The 23,306-nt window shown below is 39.7% G+C and overlaps 1 protein-coding gene across 2 annotated transcripts in view; it reads right to left on the bottom strand.

The window, feature by feature from the left end:
• The window catches only part of FRRS1 (ferric chelate reductase 1), a 59,389-nt gene that overhangs the window by 24,857 nt on the left and 11,226 nt on the right, over window positions 1-23,306 (bottom strand). The window contains exons 1-6 of one of the 2 annotated variants that reach the window (XM_023509915.1): window positions 22,769-22,826; window positions 11,815-12,010; window positions 10,116-10,252; window positions 6,035-6,129; window positions 4,874-5,024; window positions 1,972-2,154 (exon numbers count right to left, since the gene is read on the bottom strand). In XM_023509915.1, coding sequence (XP_023365683.1) covers window positions 1,972-2,154; window positions 4,874-5,024; window positions 6,035-6,129; window positions 10,116-10,252; window positions 11,815-12,010 — 762 coding nt within the window. In that variant the 5' untranslated portion in view covers window positions 22,769-22,826. Of the gene's footprint in view, window positions 1-1,971; window positions 2,155-4,873; window positions 5,025-6,034; window positions 6,130-10,115; window positions 10,253-11,814; window positions 12,011-22,768; window positions 22,827-23,306 lie in introns of those variants that run through there. The other variant, XM_023509914.1, reaches the window with a different exon arrangement.

Here is a 23,306-nt window from a genome sequence, read left to right as displayed (position 1 = left end):
AATGCCTACAATTTAGAACAGAAATAACTGGCCTAGCTGTAGGCTACTCATCACCACGTTCAAGGTCATCATAGTGTCTTTCCCTCCTGCTTATCGATTCTATGTGACCAGTGGAAGTAAATGTTTTAGCAAAAATCTGGGCTGGAAAGTGATTAGAGTAAGTCAGAATTTTTTTTCTTTTTTGAGATAAAGTCTCACTCTGTCACCTGGGTAGAGTGCCTTGGCATCATAGCTCACAGCAACCTCAAACTCTTGGGCTCAAGTGATCCTCTTGCCTCAGCCTCCTGAGTAGATGGGACTACAGGTGCTCACCATGATGCCTGAGTGGTTTTTCTATTTTTTTTAGTAGAGACAGGGGTCTTGCTCTTTCTCAGGCTGGTCTCAAACTCCTGAGCTCAAGCAATCCACCTGCCTTGGCCTCCCGGAGTGCTAGGATTACAGGTGTGAGCCACCAGACAGCCAAGTCAGGACTTTTTGAAATGACTTGAGCGTATACCCAAATAAGTGCTATACCTCAGAGATGTGCCCTAATGAATCTCTACATGTATTTAACAAGTGAATCCTTTCCACACTTATTTTCAGAATTTCCTTCATAGCCAGTTCTCACATTCCCACAGCTACCTGCCCTTCCACCACCTTTCATTATTGCTTCATGGTCACATTTTATTTTTAACCCAGCCTCATTATTTACTTTCTACATCAAACTTGATTCATTTTTCCCAGCACTGAGACCATTTAAAAGAACACACTACAGGTCTGACGGCAGTTACAAGAGGGAAATGGGGGGGGAGGGGGCGTTCTGAGCAATTGCAGCAGCATCTGAGAAAGTATAAAATTTCCCATAAAAACAACCCTGAAGGAGTAAGATTTATTATCTGTCTGATATGTTATTTTTTAAAGCATATGATGTATTTTATATCTCATACACTTGATGTATATCCTTTGTTTAATGACAGGATAGCAATTGCATAGTAGAGGTATGTAGTAAAATCTGTAGGTCATATATACATACTGAAATGGCATTTCACTAAAATAAAAAAATGTACGCCCGCTTGCTAGGATCCTTGCAAGCTAAGAGTGCACTTAAAGGGAAGGTGTTATTTCCTGTATCACAGCCGTGTCAGATTTCCCTTCCTACTTTGGAAATGTGATTTTCTAAAGAAGTGGTCGGAAGTTGAAATCCAAATAGGAAGAAAGCTCTCAGCAAAAGACTCTTTGCCTTTGCTAATGTGGAAACAAGGAGCTTTCTCCATTGGTGGTCATCCCAGGCTCCCCAGTGGCAACTCGGTTTGAACAAGACTTAACACTTGTCCTGGGCACAGTGCTCTTCCTGCTCCCTGGGAAACCAGGATGCTTGCCAGCCCTCGGCTCTCCCACACCACAGCACAAGGCTGCCACCTACAGGGTCATTTAATCCATCCAACTCTACCCGGGGAGTGAGAATCTGCTTAAAACAAGTGTTTTTCTGCAGATGTGACAAAGGACCTCATTGTACAACATTTCGCCTAGATATATAGCTTCGATTCTCTATTTGGAAAATGCACTGATGACTACTGAAACAAGACGCCAAGATCAGGAAAGCATGCTTTAGCTCTGGCCGCTTGAGTAAACAACTGTGGTTTGAAAAGCATTACACAAAATGGGACATTGTACGCAGAGCAACTTTTTTTTTAACTTGAGTTTCTTGCTTTATCACATGGATAGACCTAAAACAGCAAATCTACTAGAAATAAAATGATTTTGCTAACTTTTCTTAGAGCAGCTTGTTCTTGGAGGTCTGTAATTGCCTAACTGTTAAAATCATACAAAACCATTTCACTTGGAATCTGTTCTAAGTTAGTGACTCCTTTTCTCGTTCTACTCTTAATTGTGATCATTTGACTCTGAAACAAAAAGCTAATCTACCGTTGATTAGAGCTCAGTTCACTGATTGTCCTTTGATTACCACGTAGGCAAGTGAGAGGTACAAACCATCCATCGGTCGTGAGACAGCGCAAAGGATAAATAGCCTTTACTGGGACCGCTCATTTCAACCATCACTGATTGGTCGTCTCTTGTGAAGGACAAGAAGACACAGCCAGCCTCCTTCTCTGGGTCACAGTTCAAAGGACTCCGAATACAGAACTTCTTGTTCCCACAGTCGGAGGCACTGAACTAGAAAAATGACAGGGGGAAAAAAAATCTTAATTATCAAAGAGGCGGTTCATTGTCAATGACAGAAGAGCCACTATCTTCAAGTACGGGTTTTAATGAGAATACTTTTTCATAATAAGGATGCAAATAAGAAAACAACAGACACATCCTAACCTAGAAATGATCAAAGCAATAGTTAGGTCGTGAACTTTTACGTTTAATTAATTTTAATGAAAATTTGGAAAACTAACAGGAATTGGACTGTAATTGTGCAAGAGTATTAAAGTTTCTTGAATACACACAACATTTCACATTCAGTATGTCCTGGAGCAAAGTTTCTGGTAACTATTGAGAGACTTTTTAGGGAATATTTAAGTCCCTAACACTTAATTGACATTGACATTCTTGCACAAAGCATTTCCTTCAGTTCTCTAAGGTGAAATGTTAAAAACGCAAACAAACCTTTCAGGTCATTATATTTAGATTTTTGGATTCTGCTTCTAGAATTCGGATTCAAATATGATACTGAAATAACATAAGAAAAAACGGCTACAGGGATATATAACCACCATTCCAAATAATAGTAATGATTTAGCGGAAGGGGAAATAACAATCTACAGTGATTTAATCCAGAGCTTCTTGATAAGGAACATAAGAGGAAGAGTCTTAAAAAGCATCGGGTCTACAATTTGGTGAAAGAACGGGTGGCCCCTGTTAGAATGGACAGTGACAGGGTATCTTAGAAGAGAGCTAAACATTATATAACTGGATTTAATGGAAATTATGGACAATTCATAGAATGAAGAAAACAAACCACTAGGAACTAGGGAATTTTTGTCCCTGGGGTATTCTTTATTCCACCACAGTTGCCAAAGAATTTATTCTCCTGGGATCCCTTTACTTTCAATTATCTAACAGAAAAACTAAAAGAAAAAGACCCTTGGTAAAAGACCCTGAGGTGTCTTTTTTTTAGCTCTAAAAATGCTATAATCGTATGACTCTGAATGAACCTATAATTACAGATTATAACTTGGCACAGAGACACAAGAAAAGCTCTGTAAGAGCTAATGCCTTTTATGTGAATATATGGAGAGACAATGATATGGTCAGTCAATTTCTACTGGGAAACTCAGGTCCAAACTATTTATTCCCCTAAAGCAGATTTGAATTAAATAAGCATTAAGACTAAACTGAGAGCTAGTACAAATAGTAGATCTAATTGTATCATCAGACAAAAGTACAGCATTCATAACAATGTGATCAAATACATTAAAAATTGTGAAGAGAAAGAAAATAAAACAAGACATTTTACAGAAGCAAAGCGCTTTACTTAGCCTCCCCTATGTGGACAAAGAAGTACCAAAAGATAATAGAAAGAAGAAAAAAGAAAAGGAACTAATGTTTACTGAATATTAAGTGCAAGGCACAGTTAGAAAATTTCCCTTCATTATTTTAATTCTGACAGTTACACTAAGAGTAATATTATTATTCCTGATTCTATTGGTGAATAAATTGAAGCTGAAAATTAAGTAATCTGTCCAAAGACACACAGAAATTAGACAAGTCGGTCTTCAGGCCCACATTTGTTCTTTGAACTGTAACAACCTGTCCCAAGACACTTTTCATTATATCCATTTGTGAATTACGATCTCTAATTTATCAGAATTTCCTGCAGTAAAACTCTTCTTCCTAATGCTTCTAACATGCCAGACCCTTTCCAAGATATGTTTTGTCAATCTTAATTCTTTCTTTTTTTTTTTTTTGAGACAGTTTCACTTATTAACCCTCAGTAGAGTGCCATGGTGTCACAGCTCACAGCAACCTCCAACTCCTGGGCTTAGGTGATTCCCTTGCCTCAGCCTCCCGAGGAGCTGGGACTACGGGTGTCTGCTACAATGCCCGGCTATTTTTTTGTTGCAGTTTGGCCGGGGCTGGGTTTGAACCCACCACCCTGGGTATATGGGGCCAGAGCCCTATTCACAGAGCCACAGGTGCCGTCTGTCAATCTTCACTCTTTTAATTCACAGGGTCTAAATGGAATTCTACCTTATGACTTTGCAAGAGATTTTCTTTGGTTCAGCATACAGAGTTTCCTAGTACTCTTTGACCTGAATGAAATAACACCTAAAAGTAATATCACTACTTCAAGAATCTCCTCCAAATCTTATCTATATTTACCATAATATCTCTCTCTCTCTCTCTATCTCTCTGACATTTGGCTGTTATGAAAGAGAGAAATTTGTTATTTCATCAGATTTACTTTCAAATAAAAATATATCCACTACCAGTACAGACTACATATGAATGTCATAACCACACACACCTTGAACATGTAGGGTCTTGAATTCCCTTTCCTGTAACCTTGAACTCATAAATGTTGTGATGAGAACTTCCTTCAGATTCCTATAGAGAACCCAAAAACTTGCTATCATGACCCAGTATAGCTAGTTATCTTTGCACTTTGCCAAGCTCAGAATCACAATTTCCAAACACAGATACGGGTGCACCTCTTGTGGCTCAAAGGAGGAAGGTGCCGGCCCCATATGCCAGAGGTGGCGGGTTCAAACCCAGCCCAGACCCAAAAAAAAAAAAAAAAAAAAAGTAAGTAAAGCAAATTTACTTTTATGGAACGTCTTATTTCTTTTTCTTCTCTGCTACATTTTACAATATATGAGCATTGTATTTGATTACGTGTTATTTTAGATTGCATTTAGTAAATGCTAGTTAAAATGTTACTTACGGATTTAGTTAAACGGGAAACTGGAGGCGACACTGGCAAAGATGGTGCTGTGGTCGCTGGAGGTGTTGTAAAAGGAAGTGCATTTGGCTGTGAAATTACGGGACTAGGAATCTTCACCCAGTAGATTTTATACTTCTCAACAACTGTGGCTCTGAGATGCAATACCAGCAAGATTAGAACCCTGATTATGGCCCAGCACAATCAAATCAAAACTTTAAAGGAGAAAAAAAGGAAATCAACTAGAATCACGTGACTGAGTAGTTAACAGTATACTGATTTTGTCTCAAGCACATTTCTAAGGACTCTCTTCTGCCCCATCTCTGGATGATCTTTTCTCTTCCTCTAGCCCTCTCTTTCCTTGCTTGTCTGGTCTTTGGGCATATTCACAACAGCCCTGAATGCCAGACCCAGAGACTAAACTGCACAGATTTCTACTCCATGGCATACGCTGATAAAGAACATGCTACCACTCGTTTCACAGTGAACTATCCGAATTCTTCCAAAGGGCATGTGCGGCAGACACTTGTAATGGGAAGCTACATAGAGGCTGCATAAATAGGCATCGGCTCAGCACCACTGCTGCACGTCTACCTAATACACAGGTGCCAAGCTGCGTTACTGTGTGCTGGGGACCTGCATGCAAAGTGAATCAGAAATCAGAGACAGACAGAAATCCTAGCCTTAAAATATATTTCTGTAACACCCCCCAGGAATCATTATATGGCTTTATGATATTCCCTTGCACGTACGAGTAATGAAGGGTGCTATTTTAATTCTACTGACTTTCACGACTCTTACGAACATGCAGGGCCCTACTTTTCTGACAATCTAATCTGCAAGTCGTAACAGCAAGAAGTCAGCCAAATTTGTATTCTCACTCAAAAAGACTGATGGCTTTTTAAGTATTAGCTGATGGCTCTCATTAGTGTTAAGGCAGCACAATACTTCATTCACTCTACAAATATCTATTAAACGCCTGTTAGGTGTCAGGTCCTGGGCTGGGCGCTGGGTATATACCGATGGGGAAAAAACACAAACAAAAGAGCATCAGCGAGGGGGTATCTTGCTACATTCACACAGGTGAACATCCAGTAAATGAGGGTATGACAAGCTACTATGAGCTCAATGGCACTAGTTAGAGTTGTAAACTCTTTTACTCACAGAAACTGTATGTGATTAGGAGCACCGCTCGGAGCCTTCCAGTAGACTTTAATTTCTGTTTTTTTGGATGGACTTGTATGACTCACTGCTGATCCCTGAAATAAAAAGAAAATAAAACCACATTCAGTCACTCGACAGCTCACCATGGCTGCAACTGCTATCATTTTGTAAAGTAATTTATCAATGCACGACCCTGGCATTCTGGTGGCGACCACTTTATTTACAACACGGACTCAAATACTCAATTATAACGTGTTGATGGGCTAACCACAGATTAGCAGCTGGCTCTGTGAATAAATTAGAGTCAGCAGAAATTTAAGAACTGAAGAGAGTCAGGAGTATTGGATATGTTAATACTAGATAGAGCCTGCCCATTATTTTATTTACACTATAAGTTTATAGATACAAATATAAAGCAGAAGATTCATCAAATGAAAAAGGTTCGTCATGCCTCCAAACATGGAGCATATTTTAGTAATTCTTTGCTCTTGAACAATCCTGTGGCCTGTTTTCACGCACCTGGCAAACTCCTGCTCATTCTTTGAGGCCTCTTTTGAAGATCATCTCTTCCAAGAAATTCTCCCCCAATTCCCTCCATCCTGTGTATGCTTCTAACCAAAGTTATCACACTGTTCTGTGCATGTGGCCGTCCTATGTCCAGATGTTCTATTTAACTATAACGTTAGGAGTTCTTCAAAGAATAAGAGTAAATCTTGCTATATCCACGGCCCTCACATCCAGGGCAGTTTGCAGATAGATAGATTAAATGGATGAATAAATAAATGAATGACAAAAATTAGACCTGTCACATTCTAGAACTAGAGGTTTAATATTAAAACCCTTTAAAAATTAGTGTAAGAGCCAATATGCTATAAAACATCACAAGTTGTAAACTCTTCAAACTACTGCCCTACCTTTTCTAGAATGCTGTGTAAAAACATACACAAGTAATAAAATTAAGAGAAAAGTCTGAGCATTGTGAATTTATCTAAATGTCTACAACACGAGTTTAATGTCACTATTCATCTTGCAACTACCATTCTGCAGTGAAAAGACCAAAAGAAAGCTGAAAAGCAGCCATTACAAACACCGCTGGCCCCGCACGACGTGGGTTTGAACTGCACGGGTCTACTCAGATGTGGATTTATTTTCTTCTCTTTTTGGAGGGGGTGGGAGACAGAGTCTTGCTTTGTCGCCCTTGGTAGATTGCTGTGTATCATCACAACTCACAGCAAACTCAAACTCAAGCCCTCTTCTTGCCTCAGCCTCCCAAGTAGCTGGGAGATGCACAGCTAGTTTTAGAGACGAGGTCTTGCTCTTGCTCAGGCTGGTCTCAAACTTGTGAGCTCAAGGAATCCACCCATCTCAACCTCCCAGAGTGCTAGGATTATAGGTGTGAGCCACCGCACCCGGCCTGTTGATTTATTTTCAATGAATATATTGAAAAAAAAATTAGAGATTTGTGAACTGCATAGTATACAAATATTGGAAACATTAAGAAAAAGTGAGGTATGTGATGAACGCATAAGAGATACGTAGATACTGGTCTCTTTTATCATTTACTACCACAAAATATACACAAGTCTAGTATAAAAGGCACAGTGGCTCACACCTGTAATCCTAGCACTCTGGATTAGGCAGGTGGATGGCTTGAGCTCAGGAGTCTGAGACCAGTCTGAGCAAGGCTGAGACTCCCTCTTTACTAAAAATAAAAAATAAAATAGCCAGGCCTTGTAGCAGGCACCTGTAGTCACAGCTAGCCAGGCCCAAGAGGTTGCTGTAAGCTATGATGCTATATTACTATACCCATTACAACAGAGTGAGACTCTGTCTCAAAAAGAATAAAAATTAAAATTAAAGTTCTTTTGATATTAGCCAATGCCCCCGGTCACCCAGAACCCCATGATTCCAACACCAAAGGTATAGAGTTGTTGACTTGTCCTGGACACAGTGTCTCTAATTCAGCCTACAGATCCCTGGTCATAAGGACCTTCAGGCTCACTACACATGGAACTCTGTGGACAGGACTGTCAGCGCTATGGAAGAGAATTTTGATAGACAGAACATCACACAAGTCTGCAAGGAGCCATGTACACCAGAGCTAAAGGGTTCAAATCCAACCTGGGCCTGCCAAACAACAGTGACAACTACCAACAAAAAATAGCCAGGCATTGTGGCGGGCGCCTGCAGTTCCAGCTACTTAGTAGGCTGAAGCAAAAGAATCACTTAAGCCCGAGTTTGAGGTAAGCTATGACGCCACAGCACTCTACTGAGGGTGACATCATGAGACAGACAAAAAGAAAGAAAGAAAGGAAGGAAGAGAAGAGAAGGGAGGGGAGGGGAGAGGAGAGGAGAGGAGAGGAGAGGAGAGGAGAGGAGAGAAGAGAAGAAGATACAGTTGTTACAGAAAAAGTTGTGAACACCATCAAGCCCAAAACAATAAATTCCAGCTGGACCAAAAAAAAAAAAAAAAAAAATGTGTCCAGATGTTGCTCATGACTTCACAGCTCTTACAACAAAGCCAATCAAGGAAGTCATCAAAGAGATAGTGGATACCAAAAAAAAAAGGGTGGGGGATGAGGGTAAAAGAATTTTAGGACATGGATCTGGAGGTATTCAAGAGCTAATAGACATCACACTGCAGGATTTAGCAGAAGACATCTTGACGGAGATGAGAGCTTATTGGTGAAAAAGGCTATATGCTTGTGCCTTTTTGCCTCTGAGAGTGAGCAGGAATAAAAGTCATGTTTTTCTACAATCTAGGAGACTCTGAGGTACAATCCCACTACGGCCTTTGCCTGAGCTGGAGGGACATTCTTCTGTGCTGAGCAGGGACCAGGGAGACAGGTGCCCGTAGGCGCATAATCGGTACACTTTTGGAACCTCGGGGTTGTGGTTTTGCAAGACTTTCAGTTACTGCCTCCAGATGGCTCAGGGCTTGTAGAGTGGGTGATTAATCAGTCCTTTCCCCCAAAGGAGTTTCCCTACCTATCAAGAATCAGAATTTTAAGACCTGGATCTGGAGATATTCAAGAGCTAATAGATACCACACTGCAGATTTAGCAGAAGACATCTTGATGGAGATGAGAGCTTATAGGCGAAAAAGAAAAGTCAACATGTTTTTCCTGGATTGGTATTTCTAGTACAATGGATGATGTGAAAGAATGAGTATTGTTGTGATCAGGAGACTAGCAGGCACTAAGTTAAGGTTAATTTGTTTTTTACTGTATGTCACTAAAGTAATGGAAGGATTGTTGATTGACAGTGTGTACGTGCAGAGCTGGTTAGTTAAACCAGCAAGGAATAAAGAAGTTTGCTACTCGCCATCTTAAAGTGGTAGCCGTTCTTTGTCTCTATACTATTCAATTGCAAGCCTGTTCTCTGTGTCTCCAACCACCCCCGAACCTGAGCACAACAAGAGCTCCCTAGGCAGGGCCAGACAGTGAGGAAGAAGACGATGGAGAAGCAGAGCCAGAAAACAGACTGACACTGGACAAGCCAGCACAGGGTGCTGCTGATGCAAGACGACTTTGACTTCTTCTGCAACGGACCCTTCTGTGATACTGGCACTGACACTAAAGTGAGAAGGATGGGTACCGTATAGCAACATTTTTTGAGAAACAAAAACGTCAGGCAGAAACGAGGATATACTTCTGCAAAGTTACACTGTGTGCCTGCCTCCGTGCCTCCTCCATCTCTTCTACCCTGAGACAACAAGACCAGCTCCCTCCTCTTCCTCTGCAGCCCATTCAAAGTGAAGACAAGAATGAAGACCTCTCCGGTGATCCACTTCCACTTAATATTTTCTCTTTCTTATGATTTTTGTAATAACATTTCATTTTCTCTAGCTTATAAGAGCATTCATATAGTATGTAATACATACAACATACAAAATATGCTTTAATAGACTGTTTATGTTACGGGTAGGGTTTCCCATCAGGAGTAGACTATGAATAGTTAAGTTTTAGGAGGAGTCAAAAGTTACAGTTACATGCAGATTTTCAACCAGGGATGGGGGCAGGGCACGGGGGGTCAGCGCCCCAACCCCTGCATTGTTCAAGGGTCAACTGTAAACACAAACCTGTATGTCTTCACAGGTCAAAAGTTGTGACACTTGACTGTCTATCAGTGTGAAGGAGCCAACAGGATGACCATTCAAATCTTCAGCATTACGAGCTTCTAGGAGAAAGCCTTTAAATGGTGGCCCTGACAAAGTAACTGAGAAACACATTGGTTAACAGATTTAGCAACAACCCAAAAAGGAACGCATAGAGAAATGTTTAGAGGAGGTACATCACAGCTAGAATCAAGTGTACGTATGCAAAACCACTCCTGGAGAGAAGAGTAGAAATCATCCTATAGACAAAGAAATTCTAAAACACTATGGACCGGAAGCAGTGGCTCACACCTATAACCCTAGCACTCTAGGAGGCCGAGGTGGATGGCTTGCCTGAGCTCAGAAGTGCAAGACCAGCATAAGCTAGAGGGAGACCCTATCTCTAAAACTAGCCAGGTATTGTGGCAAGCACCTGTAGTCCGAGCTACTACAGAGGCTGAGGCAAGAGAATCGCTTGAGCCCAAGAGTTTGAAGTTTCTGTGAGCTGTGTCACTATGGTACTCTACTGAGGTGACAAAATGAGACTCTGTCTCACAAGAAAGAGAGAGGGAGGAGCGGCGCCATGGCTCAAAGGAGTAGGGCGCCGGCCCCATATGCCGGAGGTGGCGGGTTCAAACCCAGCTCTAGCCAAAAACAAAAAAATTTTTAAAAGTTATAAAAAAAAGAAAAGAAAAGAAAGAGAGAGGGAAAGAAAAAGAAAGAAAGGAAAGGGAAGGGAAGGAAGAAAGAGGTGCCTGTGGCTCAAAGGAGTAGGGCGCCAGCCCCATATGCTGGAGGTGGCGGGTTCAAACCCAGCTGAGAGGAGGGGAGGGGAGGGGAGGGGAGGAGAGGGGAAGGAAAGGGGCAGCACCTGTGGCTTAGTAGGTAGGGCACCAGCCTCATATACCAAGGGTGGTGGGTTCAAACCCAGCCCTGGCCACAAAATAAATAAATATCTATTAAATAATGATAAAACTTATTTTAAAACTTGTTCTGAATGGATTTCTGAACAAATTTACATACAACTTAAGTAATACAGTCATCTGTAATAGTTAAGGAAAAAAATAATAAGATTTTTCATCAAGATAGTAACCCCCTGGCCAGGCCATGGCTCATGCCTACAATCCTAGCACTCTGGGAGGCTCAGGTGAATGGATTGATTGAGGTCAGGAGTTCAAGACAGGCCTGAGCAAGAGCAAGACCTTGTCTGTACTAAAAACAGAAAAGCTAGCTGGGTGTTGTGGTGGGCACCAATAGTCCCAGATATTTGGGAGGCTGAGGCAAGAGAATTGCTCAAGACTTTGAGGCTGCTGTGAGCTATGACACTATGGCACTCTCTCCAGGGCAAAACAGAGTGAGACTCTTTCTCAAACAACAAAAACAAACAAAAAATAGTAACTCCTGAATTGTCAGATAGAAAGATATTCATAGATCACTTAATTTAACTTCAGGACATGGAAAAAAGCTATTCTGGTCCTTCATAAGAACATATTCACTTATAATAAACAAATTGGTAAAGTTTCTTCCCCCAAAAAAGAAAAGAAAACATAGGATGTATAAGATGACATACAAAAACAAGTGAACAGATTTAAATGAAACAGTCCAAATCTAATAATAATAGAGCTCTAATGAACAGTTAAAAAGTGAAACTCAAAATGCAAATAAATTCATTCCAGCACAGTACCTTGGATCTGATCTCCTGGTCTGAATGTCATCTGACTCACTGAAATGCTGTGAACGGGACCAGACTGTGGATCATAGCCATGTAGAGGCATCATTCCGTGACATGACTCTGTCACTTTTCCATTGGGATAATTAGCCACAGAACTAATGAGTAACAGAAGTGTGAAGGCACCAAGGGTAAATTCAGGATCTGCCATCTCAAACAGAAGATAAAAAGCACCTTATTATAAGATGTAATTTAAGTGAAATATAAAAGTCTTAACACCACAAGGCTATAGTTCTGGATAATGACTCCTTTTCTAACCATATTCTCAAACTACATAATAAAAAAGAATGTGATGTGTGAAGTTTGACCTAGGTTTGAATCTCAGCTTTACCAATTACCAACTATGAGACTTTGGGCCAATTGCTTAAGCTTCCATTTCCTTACCCCCAAAAAATGAGGAAATGGGCTTGGTGCCCGTAGTTTAGTGGTTAGGGCGCCGGCCACATACATGGAGGCAGGCAAGTTCGAACTCAGCCCAGGCCTGCTAAACGACAATGACAACTGCAACAAAAAAAATAGCCAGGCCTTGTGGGGGGCGCCTGTAGTCCCAGCTACTTGGGAGGCTGAAGCAGGAGAATCGCTTAAGCCCAAGAGTTTGAGAATGCTGTAAGCTGTGACACAGCACTCTACCAAGGGTGACATAATAAGACTCTATCTTAAAAAAAAAAAAAAAGAGGAAACTAAGATACTCCCTTTGAAGTTTTTTTAATTATTTCATAATATTAAGAGGTTACAAAATTTTTTATTATGTGGCTAGCTTTTATAATGCTTAATTCAGGGCTGTTTGTCTGCTGATTATCTGAAGAGCGTTCCTTGTACCTATGAGGTAGGTCTATGCCGCTCCCCTCAGCAGCTGAATAATATCAACCAAATCACTAAAGCTCTCTAAGTCTCAGTTTCATCATTTACAAAATACAGCAAGTGAACCAGAGGAATTCAAGACCACCTTCGGCTACAAGTTAATTTTACGATTTTAGAAAAGCGAAGTAGAAAAACATATTGGAAATTGTTTGAGCAAGCAGTACAAGACAGGAAAGGGAAGTGACTAAGACACCACCACGGGTCTGTCATTCCTTAGGAAAACCTAACAAACGGGGTCGGAGAGGGACACGAACAATAGCCTGTCCTTTGTCCTTTGTCAAACGGTGACTGTTCAAGGTAAAGTTCCGTTGTCACGATAATAGCTAATGATAAGTTTTCCAGTTAATGTATTAAGATACAACATTTTTTTCAGACTATTAAACATTAATTCGTTAGCCAGCCTCTCCCAACAGATCACATGATTGTGACAGGAGAAAGAATGAGAGTTATTCATAGAAACACGTAAGTAAAAATAATGGAGTGTCAATAATAACTTATTCTATTATGAGGTCAACGTCCCAGCATAGGAAAAACTATCAATTTTGTGTGATTTTTTTAAAAAAACGTTAATAGTCACATTTTACTGTGTATACAATATGGAGGATAAACCAAAGATATCATAACTTGAATTTTGTCAGCCCAAGGCAAACACAGACCTTTTTTTTTTGAGACAGAGTCTCACTCTGTAGCCCTGGGTGGACTGCTATAGTATCATCATAGCTCACAGCAACCTCAAACTCTTGGACTCTAGTGATCCTCATGCCTCAGCTTCCCAAGTTACTTGGTCAACAGGCACCCACCACAATTCCCCGATAGTTTTTCTATTTTTACTAGAGACAGGGATTACAGGCATGAGCCACCACACCCAGTTTGTTTGTGTGTGTGTGTGTGTGTGTGTGTGTGTGTGAAGACAGACAAAGTCTCACTACACTGCTCAGTCTGGCCTTGAACTCCTATCCTCATTCAATCCTCCCACCTTAGCCTCCTATGTAGCTAGAACTATAGGCACATGCCACTATACCCAGCTTTGACTTATTATTTTTAAAGAGCAAAAGATAGGTTATCCTGATTCTCTAGTTGAAATATTTCCAAACCTGATAAGATTTACATGGTTTTCTTTCTTGCCTAAAAGAGAGGTATTTAGTAGAAGAATATAATGACCGCTTACCCCACATTCTATAAACTTCTCACATAAAGTTTAATAAAACTTCAAAATAAGCCTATTCTTTATTATAACAATACAAAATTGTTACACTTAGATAAAAATGTAATTGTGATTGTGATTGTGACCCACAAAAGCAAGTGATATTAAGCAATATAATAACCCCGTATGTTTATTACAACAAAGTAAATAAAATTCAGGTAAAACTAGAAGAATCCAATGGAAAAATATTTAGATGTAAGAAAATTATTAGAAAAAGGAGTATGTGTTAACTAATACATTTAATTAGTCATAAATGTACTTTTATTATGTGACTCTAAAAAACAAGTGAGAATGAGGGAAAAAATGAGGAAAATACATTTTTTAAAACCAAGTTTGATGATTGAGTTAGCAAATAATATATTATGTCTAGTTATACTACATTCAAGTTCTAGCTCTTATTAGTCATTAACTTAAGGCATCAGAGGAGTTTAAAAGTTAACAGGCACACAAAAAAAAACTGTGGGAACTCAGCCCAGCAACACCCACTCTGTATTACCCAACAGATGAGTGTAAGGCTGCATTCAAAGTCTTAATTAATGTGTAGGTATGAGGTAACAAGGCATTCTTAATTAGGAAGAATGAGATTTATGAAAGCAAAAACTTAATCAAAATAGCTTGCTATAAAATATCTAAATAATTTGGAAAAGGGAATTTTGTTGTGCAACATGTTTCATTTTTTTGCCATATCCAACGTAGGGAATAGTTTTATGTTTGACTCAACAAAAATTTCAAGAGACATTATTTACCTTTACCATATGTTATAAATTTATAGATTTTATATTTTGTTTTATGTTGGTTATACTCTATACTGAATTGTCATTTCTCAATATACCAATGGATCTTAAACTGAAGTTTGAAAAACATTACTTGGGCGGCGCCTGTGGCTCAGTGACTCGGGCTCCAGCCCCATATACCGAGGGTGGCGGGTTCAAACCCGGCCCTAGCCAAACTGCAACAAAAAATAGCCAGGTGTTGTGGCAGGTACCTGTTGCCCGGCTGCTCAGGAGGCTGAGGCAAGAGAATGGCTTGAGCCCAGAAGTTGGAGGTTACTGTGAGCTATGACACCACAGCACTCTACTGAGGGTGACAAAGTGAGACTCTGTCTCTAAAAAAGAAAAACAGTACAGTATACATACACCATTAAATTTCAGCCCTGAATTAAGTTCTAAATTAGGAGTATCAAGGATTTCAGTAAAAAAGGAAAGTTCACATAAGTAAAGAAAGAACATAAAGGCTGACCAACGGGGAGGATTTTTGGAGAAAGGAGATGGATTTATCCAACAGAAAATGCCTTATTCTCTCTTCATTCCATTTCTGAGTCTAAACAAAAACTATAAATATGGCTAATAAATTAGCACTCTCACAGTGCTCTTCTGCATTAGAAAAGGTTTTCTTAATTAAACATAATATTAAAGTGCTGCAATGCTTTAAAGCCCTCACAAGCTCTTTGAAGAATTTCCATCAATTACATTCTACAATGTTCAAGGTACATGGATATTTCCTACTGAATTTTTTTTCATTTTATTACTAGAATTACAATGACATTATTTTCTTTCACTTTGGTACAAGCATAATGTATTTCAATTAATTTATGACTTAAACACGCTTTTGTTTCTAGGCTTTTCAGCCTGGAAGCAGGACCACCATTATAATATTGCTTCTATTAGTAAATGGAATTGTGGCCAGATGCAGTGGCTTCCATCTGTAATCCTAGCACTCTGGGAGGCTGAGACAGGTGGATTGCTTGAGCTCAGGAGTCTAAAATCAGCCTGAGCAAGAGTGAGATGCTGAAAATAGTGAGAAAAAAAAAAATAGTCCCAATGACTTTGGAGGCTCAGGCAAGAGGATCACTTGTGCCCAAGAGTTTGAGGTTGCTGTAACTATGATGCCATGGGACTCTAGCCAGAGTGACAGCGGGAGACTCTGTCTCAAAAAAGAATAGAAAGTGAAATTGAATTTCCAAGGTAACCAGAAACCTAGGAGGACTGGGACAGAGGTGGAAATACAGACAGGTGTTCACTTGCTGAGCAGCAGTTAGGTGGAAAGAGTTTTATAAAAATAGCTAAAACAACAGAAGGATAAGGATGAAGTCAGAAAAGCTAAGTACGGAAAGCAAGGAAATCTCTATGACAAAGAGAGAGAAACAAACTACAGTTTCACTGTAGAGGAGAAGAAAGGGGGATGTAAGGGAGAGAAAGAGGAAAAGAAACTAACATTTGGTGAGAACCTGGCAGTTACATCTGATGTAATCTTTACCACAAGCAGACACTACCTTCACCTTAGAGGTGAGGACAAACTGAGGCTGAGGATTGCACCCTGAGTCGTGTAAACCTTTGGGATTTATAGTCAAAATCTAAGAGCAATATCCATGTTCTTTTCACTCCATCCTTGTTCTCTATTTGGAAACAGAAGGTGGAAAGTAAGCAGGTGCAGCAGGGATGCACATTCCCCAGTGAACCACGTGAGTGGGTGCTTATAGTGACAAAGGCTGACATCTAAGTTAGCCTACATAATCCATAAAAATGAATCCACTGTATAAGAATCTGAGTGGAGGCCAGGTGCGGTGGCTGTCACTTGTCATCCTAGCACTGTGGGAGGCTGAGGTGGGAGCAATGCTTGAACTCAGGAGTAGGAGACCAGCCTGAGTAAGAGCAAGACCCCATCTTTACTGAAAATAGAAGAAACTAGCCAGGTGTTGTGGTACACACCTGTAGTCCCAGCTACTCAGGAGGCTGAGGCAAGAAGATTGCTCAAGCCCTACAGTCTGAGGTTGCTGCGAGCTGTGATGACGCCATGGCACTCTACCCAGGAGACAGAGTGAGACACTGTCTCAAAAAAAAAAAAAAAAAGAAAGAAAGAAAGAAAAGAAAAAAGAATCTGAGTGGCAAAATAGAGATTTCCTTCATGGTAGAACTAAAACTCCAGAACAAATGGATGTAAAATCTATAGATGTATAAAAACAATAAAATGGCCAGGTGCAGTGGCTCACACCTACTATCTTAGAGGCTGAGGTGGGTGGATAGCCTAAGCTCAGGAGTTCAAGACAAGCATGAGCAAGAACGAGACCCCCGACTCTACTAAAAACAGAAAAAGTAGCTGGACATTGTGGTGGGGGCCTGTAGTCCCAGCTACTCGGGAGGCTGAGGCAAAAGGATCCCTTGAACCCAAGACTTGAGGTTCCTGTGAGCTACAATGGCACCACAGCACTCTACCCAGGATGACAGAGTGAGACTCTGTCTCAATAAATAAACAAATATACAAACGAACGAACAAAAACAAGCTGTCAATAAATGGTCACTGATCATTATTTATCATCACTATTAACTTTTCATATCACCAATGTGTGCCTATCTTTTTTTTTTTTTGAACACTACTGTGGTTCACATATTTCTGGCATCTGTATTTTGTTTTTTCAAACCTTCTAAAATATCTCAGAGAATTTAGTCCCTTTCCTCCCAGTAACTTAACCTTACCTTCATAGAAAACTTCCACATCAAAAACTAAATTGACTTTGAGAGCTGAATCTCAAATTATAGAGAAATTGAAAAATAGGTCAAGTATTTCCACTTTCCCAGATAAAAATGTCTGAGATTCCATTTTCACAGTAGGAAGTACAGGGAGAAATGATTTTTTTAAATTAACAATTGGAGTTATGACATTTTCAAAGAAGGTTCTAAAAGGCGGAGAGCATAAAAAATGGTCCATTGAACACCAATTTGAGATCTGTCAGATATGATAACTTAAGATAGTAAAAAAGATTTCCAAGAAAGATTTTATAGTTCGAGTGAAAGCAAGGCAAAGGAAAGGTAAAGACCAAAAAAAAGAAAAAAATCTAATCCTGGTTTCCTGAACCACATCATCAGCAAATAATTTTTCCATTTTCTTCATTCATTCTCTAGAAAACTAATTGAAAGCAAATATATTTTACATGTTGCAGAGGCTTCATCTGGGTCATTCCCCATGGCCCTCACAATAATCCTGCCCTCAAAACAAAATCAGCTCTTTCTCTCCACGAGTGTCATCACTTCCGCGGCCTCAATCGCCACCTCTAGGCTATAAATTTCCTAAATGTTTCAAATGTCCCCACCCACAATGCTTTGACTCCAGCTTCCAGTCGTTAGTGGACTTCTGTTTAGATGACAATAAGCTCAGTTTGCCTGCAATGAAATCCATCTCTTCCTCCACACTAGTTCTTACCCGACTTTCCTAATCTGGTGGTGGCCTTTCCTTCCATTTCTCATCAGCAGGATTTGAAATCCCAAACTCCCAAGATGTGATTCAAAACCCTTTTTTGGACCTCGGCTTCCACACAAGCTCTGCACTTTCCACCTCCACCCTTCCATGCTCCTGCCTATTCCCTTCCCATCTCCTACTTTTCACCTCCCTGTGACATCTGTCTACTGTCCTTCATAAACCCTACATTACCTGCCCCCCCCCCGGCTTAATGAAACACACTCCACTGTTCTCTCTGCGCTATTTCCATTGTGATCTGTTTTACAACACACAAGACAATATCCCCAAAGTCCAATTCTTAGCATGTCGCTCCTCCCCCAAAAACATTCCACAAATTTCAAGAAATTACTAAATTGAGGGAAAAAGCACTAGACATTGAATGTTTTGTACTTTTCAGCCCCACTCAAATGTCAAGGATTTTTTTGTTCCCCTATACCAGGATGCCAATGTATCATTTGCTATGCCAGGAATAAGCTCCTCTCTTTTTTATGGTTACGTTCTACCTTCAAATTGGGGACGCCTATGTTTCCATCAACCAAATTCATCCCACGCAAAAATGGGCATAGGTTAAACAGAAAAAAATAAGACACAAAAATCTCTGTGCCCTGTGCTTCAACTATGTAAGAGGTGTGCACTGGCTGTCACTACTTGTAATACGTATGCACAAGGCTGATGGCATCCAGCATGAGCGAGGAGGTGGAGGATTGAGAACTCGCACACACAGTAATGGGGGTGGACTTTCACATGTTTTGAGGAAACATGACAGTATTTCACTACACTGAAAATATGTTAATCCTCTGACCTAGGAATTTCACTTCTAGAAATGTGTTCTACAGAAAAAGCCCCACAATTATGCAAGAATTGTTTCTTTCTTTTTTTCTTTCTTTTTATTGTTGGGGATTCATTGAGGGTACAAAGAACCAAGTTGCCGTGATTGCGTTTGTTAGCTAAAGTCCCTCTTAGAAAGAATTATTTCTAATAGCAAAAATTGAAGACCATTGAAGTGGTGACAAAAATAAACTATGCCAAATGGTGGGGCCACACCTACGGTGCATCTTATAAGGGTACATGTGAAATTTACTAAGTGTAGAACATAAATGTCTTAACACAATAAGTAGGAAAATGCTGTGAAGGCTGTGTTAACCAGTTTGATGAAAATATTTCAAGTTGTATATGAAACCAGCACATTGTACCCCATGATTGCATTAATGTACACAGCAAAGATTTAATAAAAATAATAATAATAATAAAACTACTCCAACGCCCAAACTATAGAATACTATGTATCCATTAAAAAGAATGAAATAGAGTAGAGGATGACAAATACAAGAGCTGATAATTTTTGAGGGCCTTCTAGGAGCTAGGAACTGTTCTAAGGGCTTTTCAAATATTAAGTCATTTCACAAGCTTCCTAAGACATGATTCTGCATATACTTAAAAGGATACATGTTCACACCACACTGAAACAAGCAAACTACGAAATGATATGGAGTGTATCAAAATATGTATCACTTGAAAGGAAAAAATCTCTACACACTTCTGTTCACAACAGCACTTATCCCTTAGGAGACAATCTGTGTTTTCAGGATGGAAGTTGAGTGGACTTCCTCTCTTGAATGTGTTTCAGATTGCGCCTATTTTTTAAAACCTGTTCTGTTTTATAATCTACAAAATGTGCATTTGTAAAGATTGCATAGAGGTGGCGCTAGTGACTCACACCTATCTATAATCCTAGCATTCTAGGAGGCCAAGGCAGGAGGATCGCTTGAGGTCGAGAGTTGGAAACCAGCATGAGCAAGAAAAAGACCTGGTCTCTACTAAAAAATAGAAAACTAGCCCAGCATTGTAGTGGGTACCTGTAGTCCCAGCTACTCAGGAGGCTGAGGCAGGAGAATCCCTTGAGCCCAGGAGTTTGAAGTTACAGAGCAACAGAGTAAGACTCATCTCAAAAAAAATAAATAAATAAAATTAAAGACTGTATAGAAATACTTAAATTGATTTTAAGTTGGTTAGAGGTTTCTTTCCTGTTTTCAGACATTCCATGTTACTTTCACTACTTTAGTTTCTTTTTATTTTAATAAACATCAACTACCATGTCCTAGTATACAGTGAGGTGCATGGCCTTGAAACCTCATTGGGGAGGCGTTTGAATCAGTTCCTTTACAAAATGGCATCAAGCTGGCACTACCCTAATGACCCTGCACAAAGTGCTGGACCTCAGTGAGGTGGCTCAGGCCAGTAAGCCTAGAACTCTGGGAGGCCAAGACAGGCAGATTGCTTGAACTCAGGAGTTTGAGAGCAGCCTGATAAAAAGCAAGACTCTGTCTCTCCCAAAAAAAAAAGAAAAAGAAAAGAAAAGAAAAATTAGCTAGGCCTTACAGAGACACCTGTAGTCCCAGCTATTTGGGAGGCTGAAGCATGAGGATTGCTTGAGCCCAAGAGTTTGAGGTTGCTGTGAGCTATGATGGCACCACAGTACTCAACCCCAAGGCGACAGAGTAAGAGTATATATACACACATATATATATGGTTTGTAGTCCCACCAACAATGCAACAGTGTAGAAGTATTCCCTTCTCGCCACATCCTTACCAGTGTGGAATACTATTCAGCCATTAAAAAAAAAAAAGATGAAGACTTTACATCTTTTGTATTAACCTGGATGGAGTTGAAACACATTCTTCTTAGTAAAGTATCACCAAAATGGAAAAGCAAATATCCAATGTACTCAATACTAATATGAAGCCAGTAGACAATGTAACAAATGCCCACATAGGAGAAAAGTTCAATGCAAGATTGGGGGAGAGAGAAGGAAGAAGGGGAAAGGGAGAGGAGAAGAGAGGGGTGCACTCCCACTTAACAGGCACAACGTAAGCGCATATGGCACACCTTCTGGGTGCAGGACAACTGCAGGAGGGACTCTACCTAACAAATGCAAACACTGTACCCTCGCGTTAATCTGAAATTATTTTTTAAAAGTAAAATAAATTTTAAAAATGTAAAAAATAAAATAAATAGATGGTGCCTGTGGCTCAGAGGAGTAGGGCGCCAGCCCCATATACCGGAGGTGGTGGGTTTGAACCCGGCCACGGCCAAAAAACTGCAAAGAAAAATAAATAAAATAAAATAAAATAAAGAATAAAGAAATCTCAGTGAGCCTTAGTCTCCTCACTTGTTAGAGACAATGCCACCCATATTAAGAGCTCATATGAGGATTAAATGACATCTACAGAACATCCAGTACAATAACCACCAGAAATGAGGTGCTCCATATAGAATCGCCATCTGTCCTTGGAATCTTGCCTCCTTCCATCAACCTGATATAACTGCTCTCTTCTCGGAAACTCCATAAGCTTTGTTTTTGCCAACAAAAAAATTGTATCACATTTTTCTGCCGCAGGTAGTGACTTGCAGAACTTCAGGATAGCACCAAAGGCGTCCTACTCACTGATCTCCATTCTGACTAGCAGACAATCTTGAAAACAGTACCCATACAATGTGATTTGTAATTAAATTTGGAGGAAATCTGACATTATGTAAACGGGTAGGCATGAAACAGAGGTTACAGCCCACCCAAAGAATCAACACGTTCGCTTACTAAATGACTAAGACTCACCCCAGCGTTTAAAAAGTCTAACTTTGTTTTTAATAAGCTGATAGACCTCTAGCCCAAGAATATGGGGAGGGGAGAAGGGTGGCCGGGTGGTGGGAGGATTACTGGAAAGATCACGTATATGTCTGTCAAACAAGGATACAAGTGAACCTTTCTAGAACTAGAATATAAATGTTTTGACACAATGACTAAGCAAATGACATGAAATCTATGTTAACCAGCTTGATGAAAGTATTTCAAATTGTATATGAAAACACTACACTGTACCCCATGTTTGCATTAATGTATACAGCTATCACTTAATAAAAAAAAAAAGAAAAAAGAAGCTGATAGACCAAATTTAAACCTCCTACGGCCATACTATCCTAGTACAATACTCCAATGTCTACTTTTCTTTTAAATTCAGAGGCAAAAGAAAATATCCAAACTGAAAGTTTAGCTTTGTTAAAGAATATTCCTGATACATTTATGATTTGAAAAATCCTCTTTGCCCTTAAAATAGCATCGTGAATAAAAAAACCACAAAGTACAGATGCGAAAGTACGATTGTGAAATTCTAATGGCACAACAGGGTTTGGTGGAAAGGACTAAGACTTCTAAATAAAAAGACACTTAAAAACCGAGGTAAGGCTCCAAGGAACCTTCCTATAGGGAAGGTAATTATGCCATTAGGTTTAAATGTAAAGGCGCATTCTACCGGTTTTAAATGAAGAAAAAAAAATTATGCAAGAATAAAGTTGCTGCTTTTCAAGATCCCAAACATGTCTCTACTTACAAGCACCCTTTTCTGGGGATTAAACTCATTAGTCAAAGTCACGGGAGATAACTCCTTAGGGAACATTCATTAGCTCAATTGGAGCTCCAGAACAGAGTTTGTAAATAAAGCAACCATCCTGCCTCGGCGACTGTCCCCCCCGTCAGCGCAAACGCTTAGCTGGATTCAGTTTTTTAAGGCTTTGCAAACAGCTTTGACATTAAGGAAACAGAAGGGGACACTTACCTCCAGCCGCCAAGGCAGCCTAGCCAACTTCCGGCTTTGTTACAACTTGTATCACTTTTTAAGAGCTGGGTGGAGCCAGTTTACTCCATAGCTCAAAAGGAAGGTGTCCGAGCTAAGAGGCAAAACTTGATTTGCAAGATCAGTACTGGTTTGGGGCCTCGATTTCTGAGAATTAAAAACTCTGTTTTACACAAAGGGGCACTATTCCCCAAACAATCACTACGTGAAACTAGTAACTGTTTCACCAAGAAAGTTATCATTTTGTGCGTTTTTCTCACCTCTGCTCCTTCAAGAGAGGGACCCACTTCCAACTCTCTTTAGAAGTGCTCTAAACTTTCTCTTTGTTCTTCCTAAATAAAATTTCTCTTTGTTACACTTAAAAACAAAAAAGGAAAGAAAGTTATATTTTGTATATATTTGTTAATCTGTCATTTATATAGTAATATGTTTATTAATATATAAAGTTAATGTGTTATTTATTTTAGTATATAAATAAAGTTTTATATATATATATATATATATTTGCAAAACCATTTGA

This window comes from Otolemur garnettii, unplaced genomic scaffold (assembly GCF_000181295.1).
Source record: "Otolemur garnettii isolate 467f Iridium unplaced genomic scaffold, OtoGar3 scaffold00010, whole genome shotgun sequence".
In the NCBI taxonomy this organism is placed as follows: Eukaryota; Metazoa; Chordata; class Mammalia; order Primates; family Galagidae; genus Otolemur; species Otolemur garnettii.
Note: the sequence above shows the minus strand (reverse complement) of the source record. Positions and strands in the feature narration are given on the sequence as shown.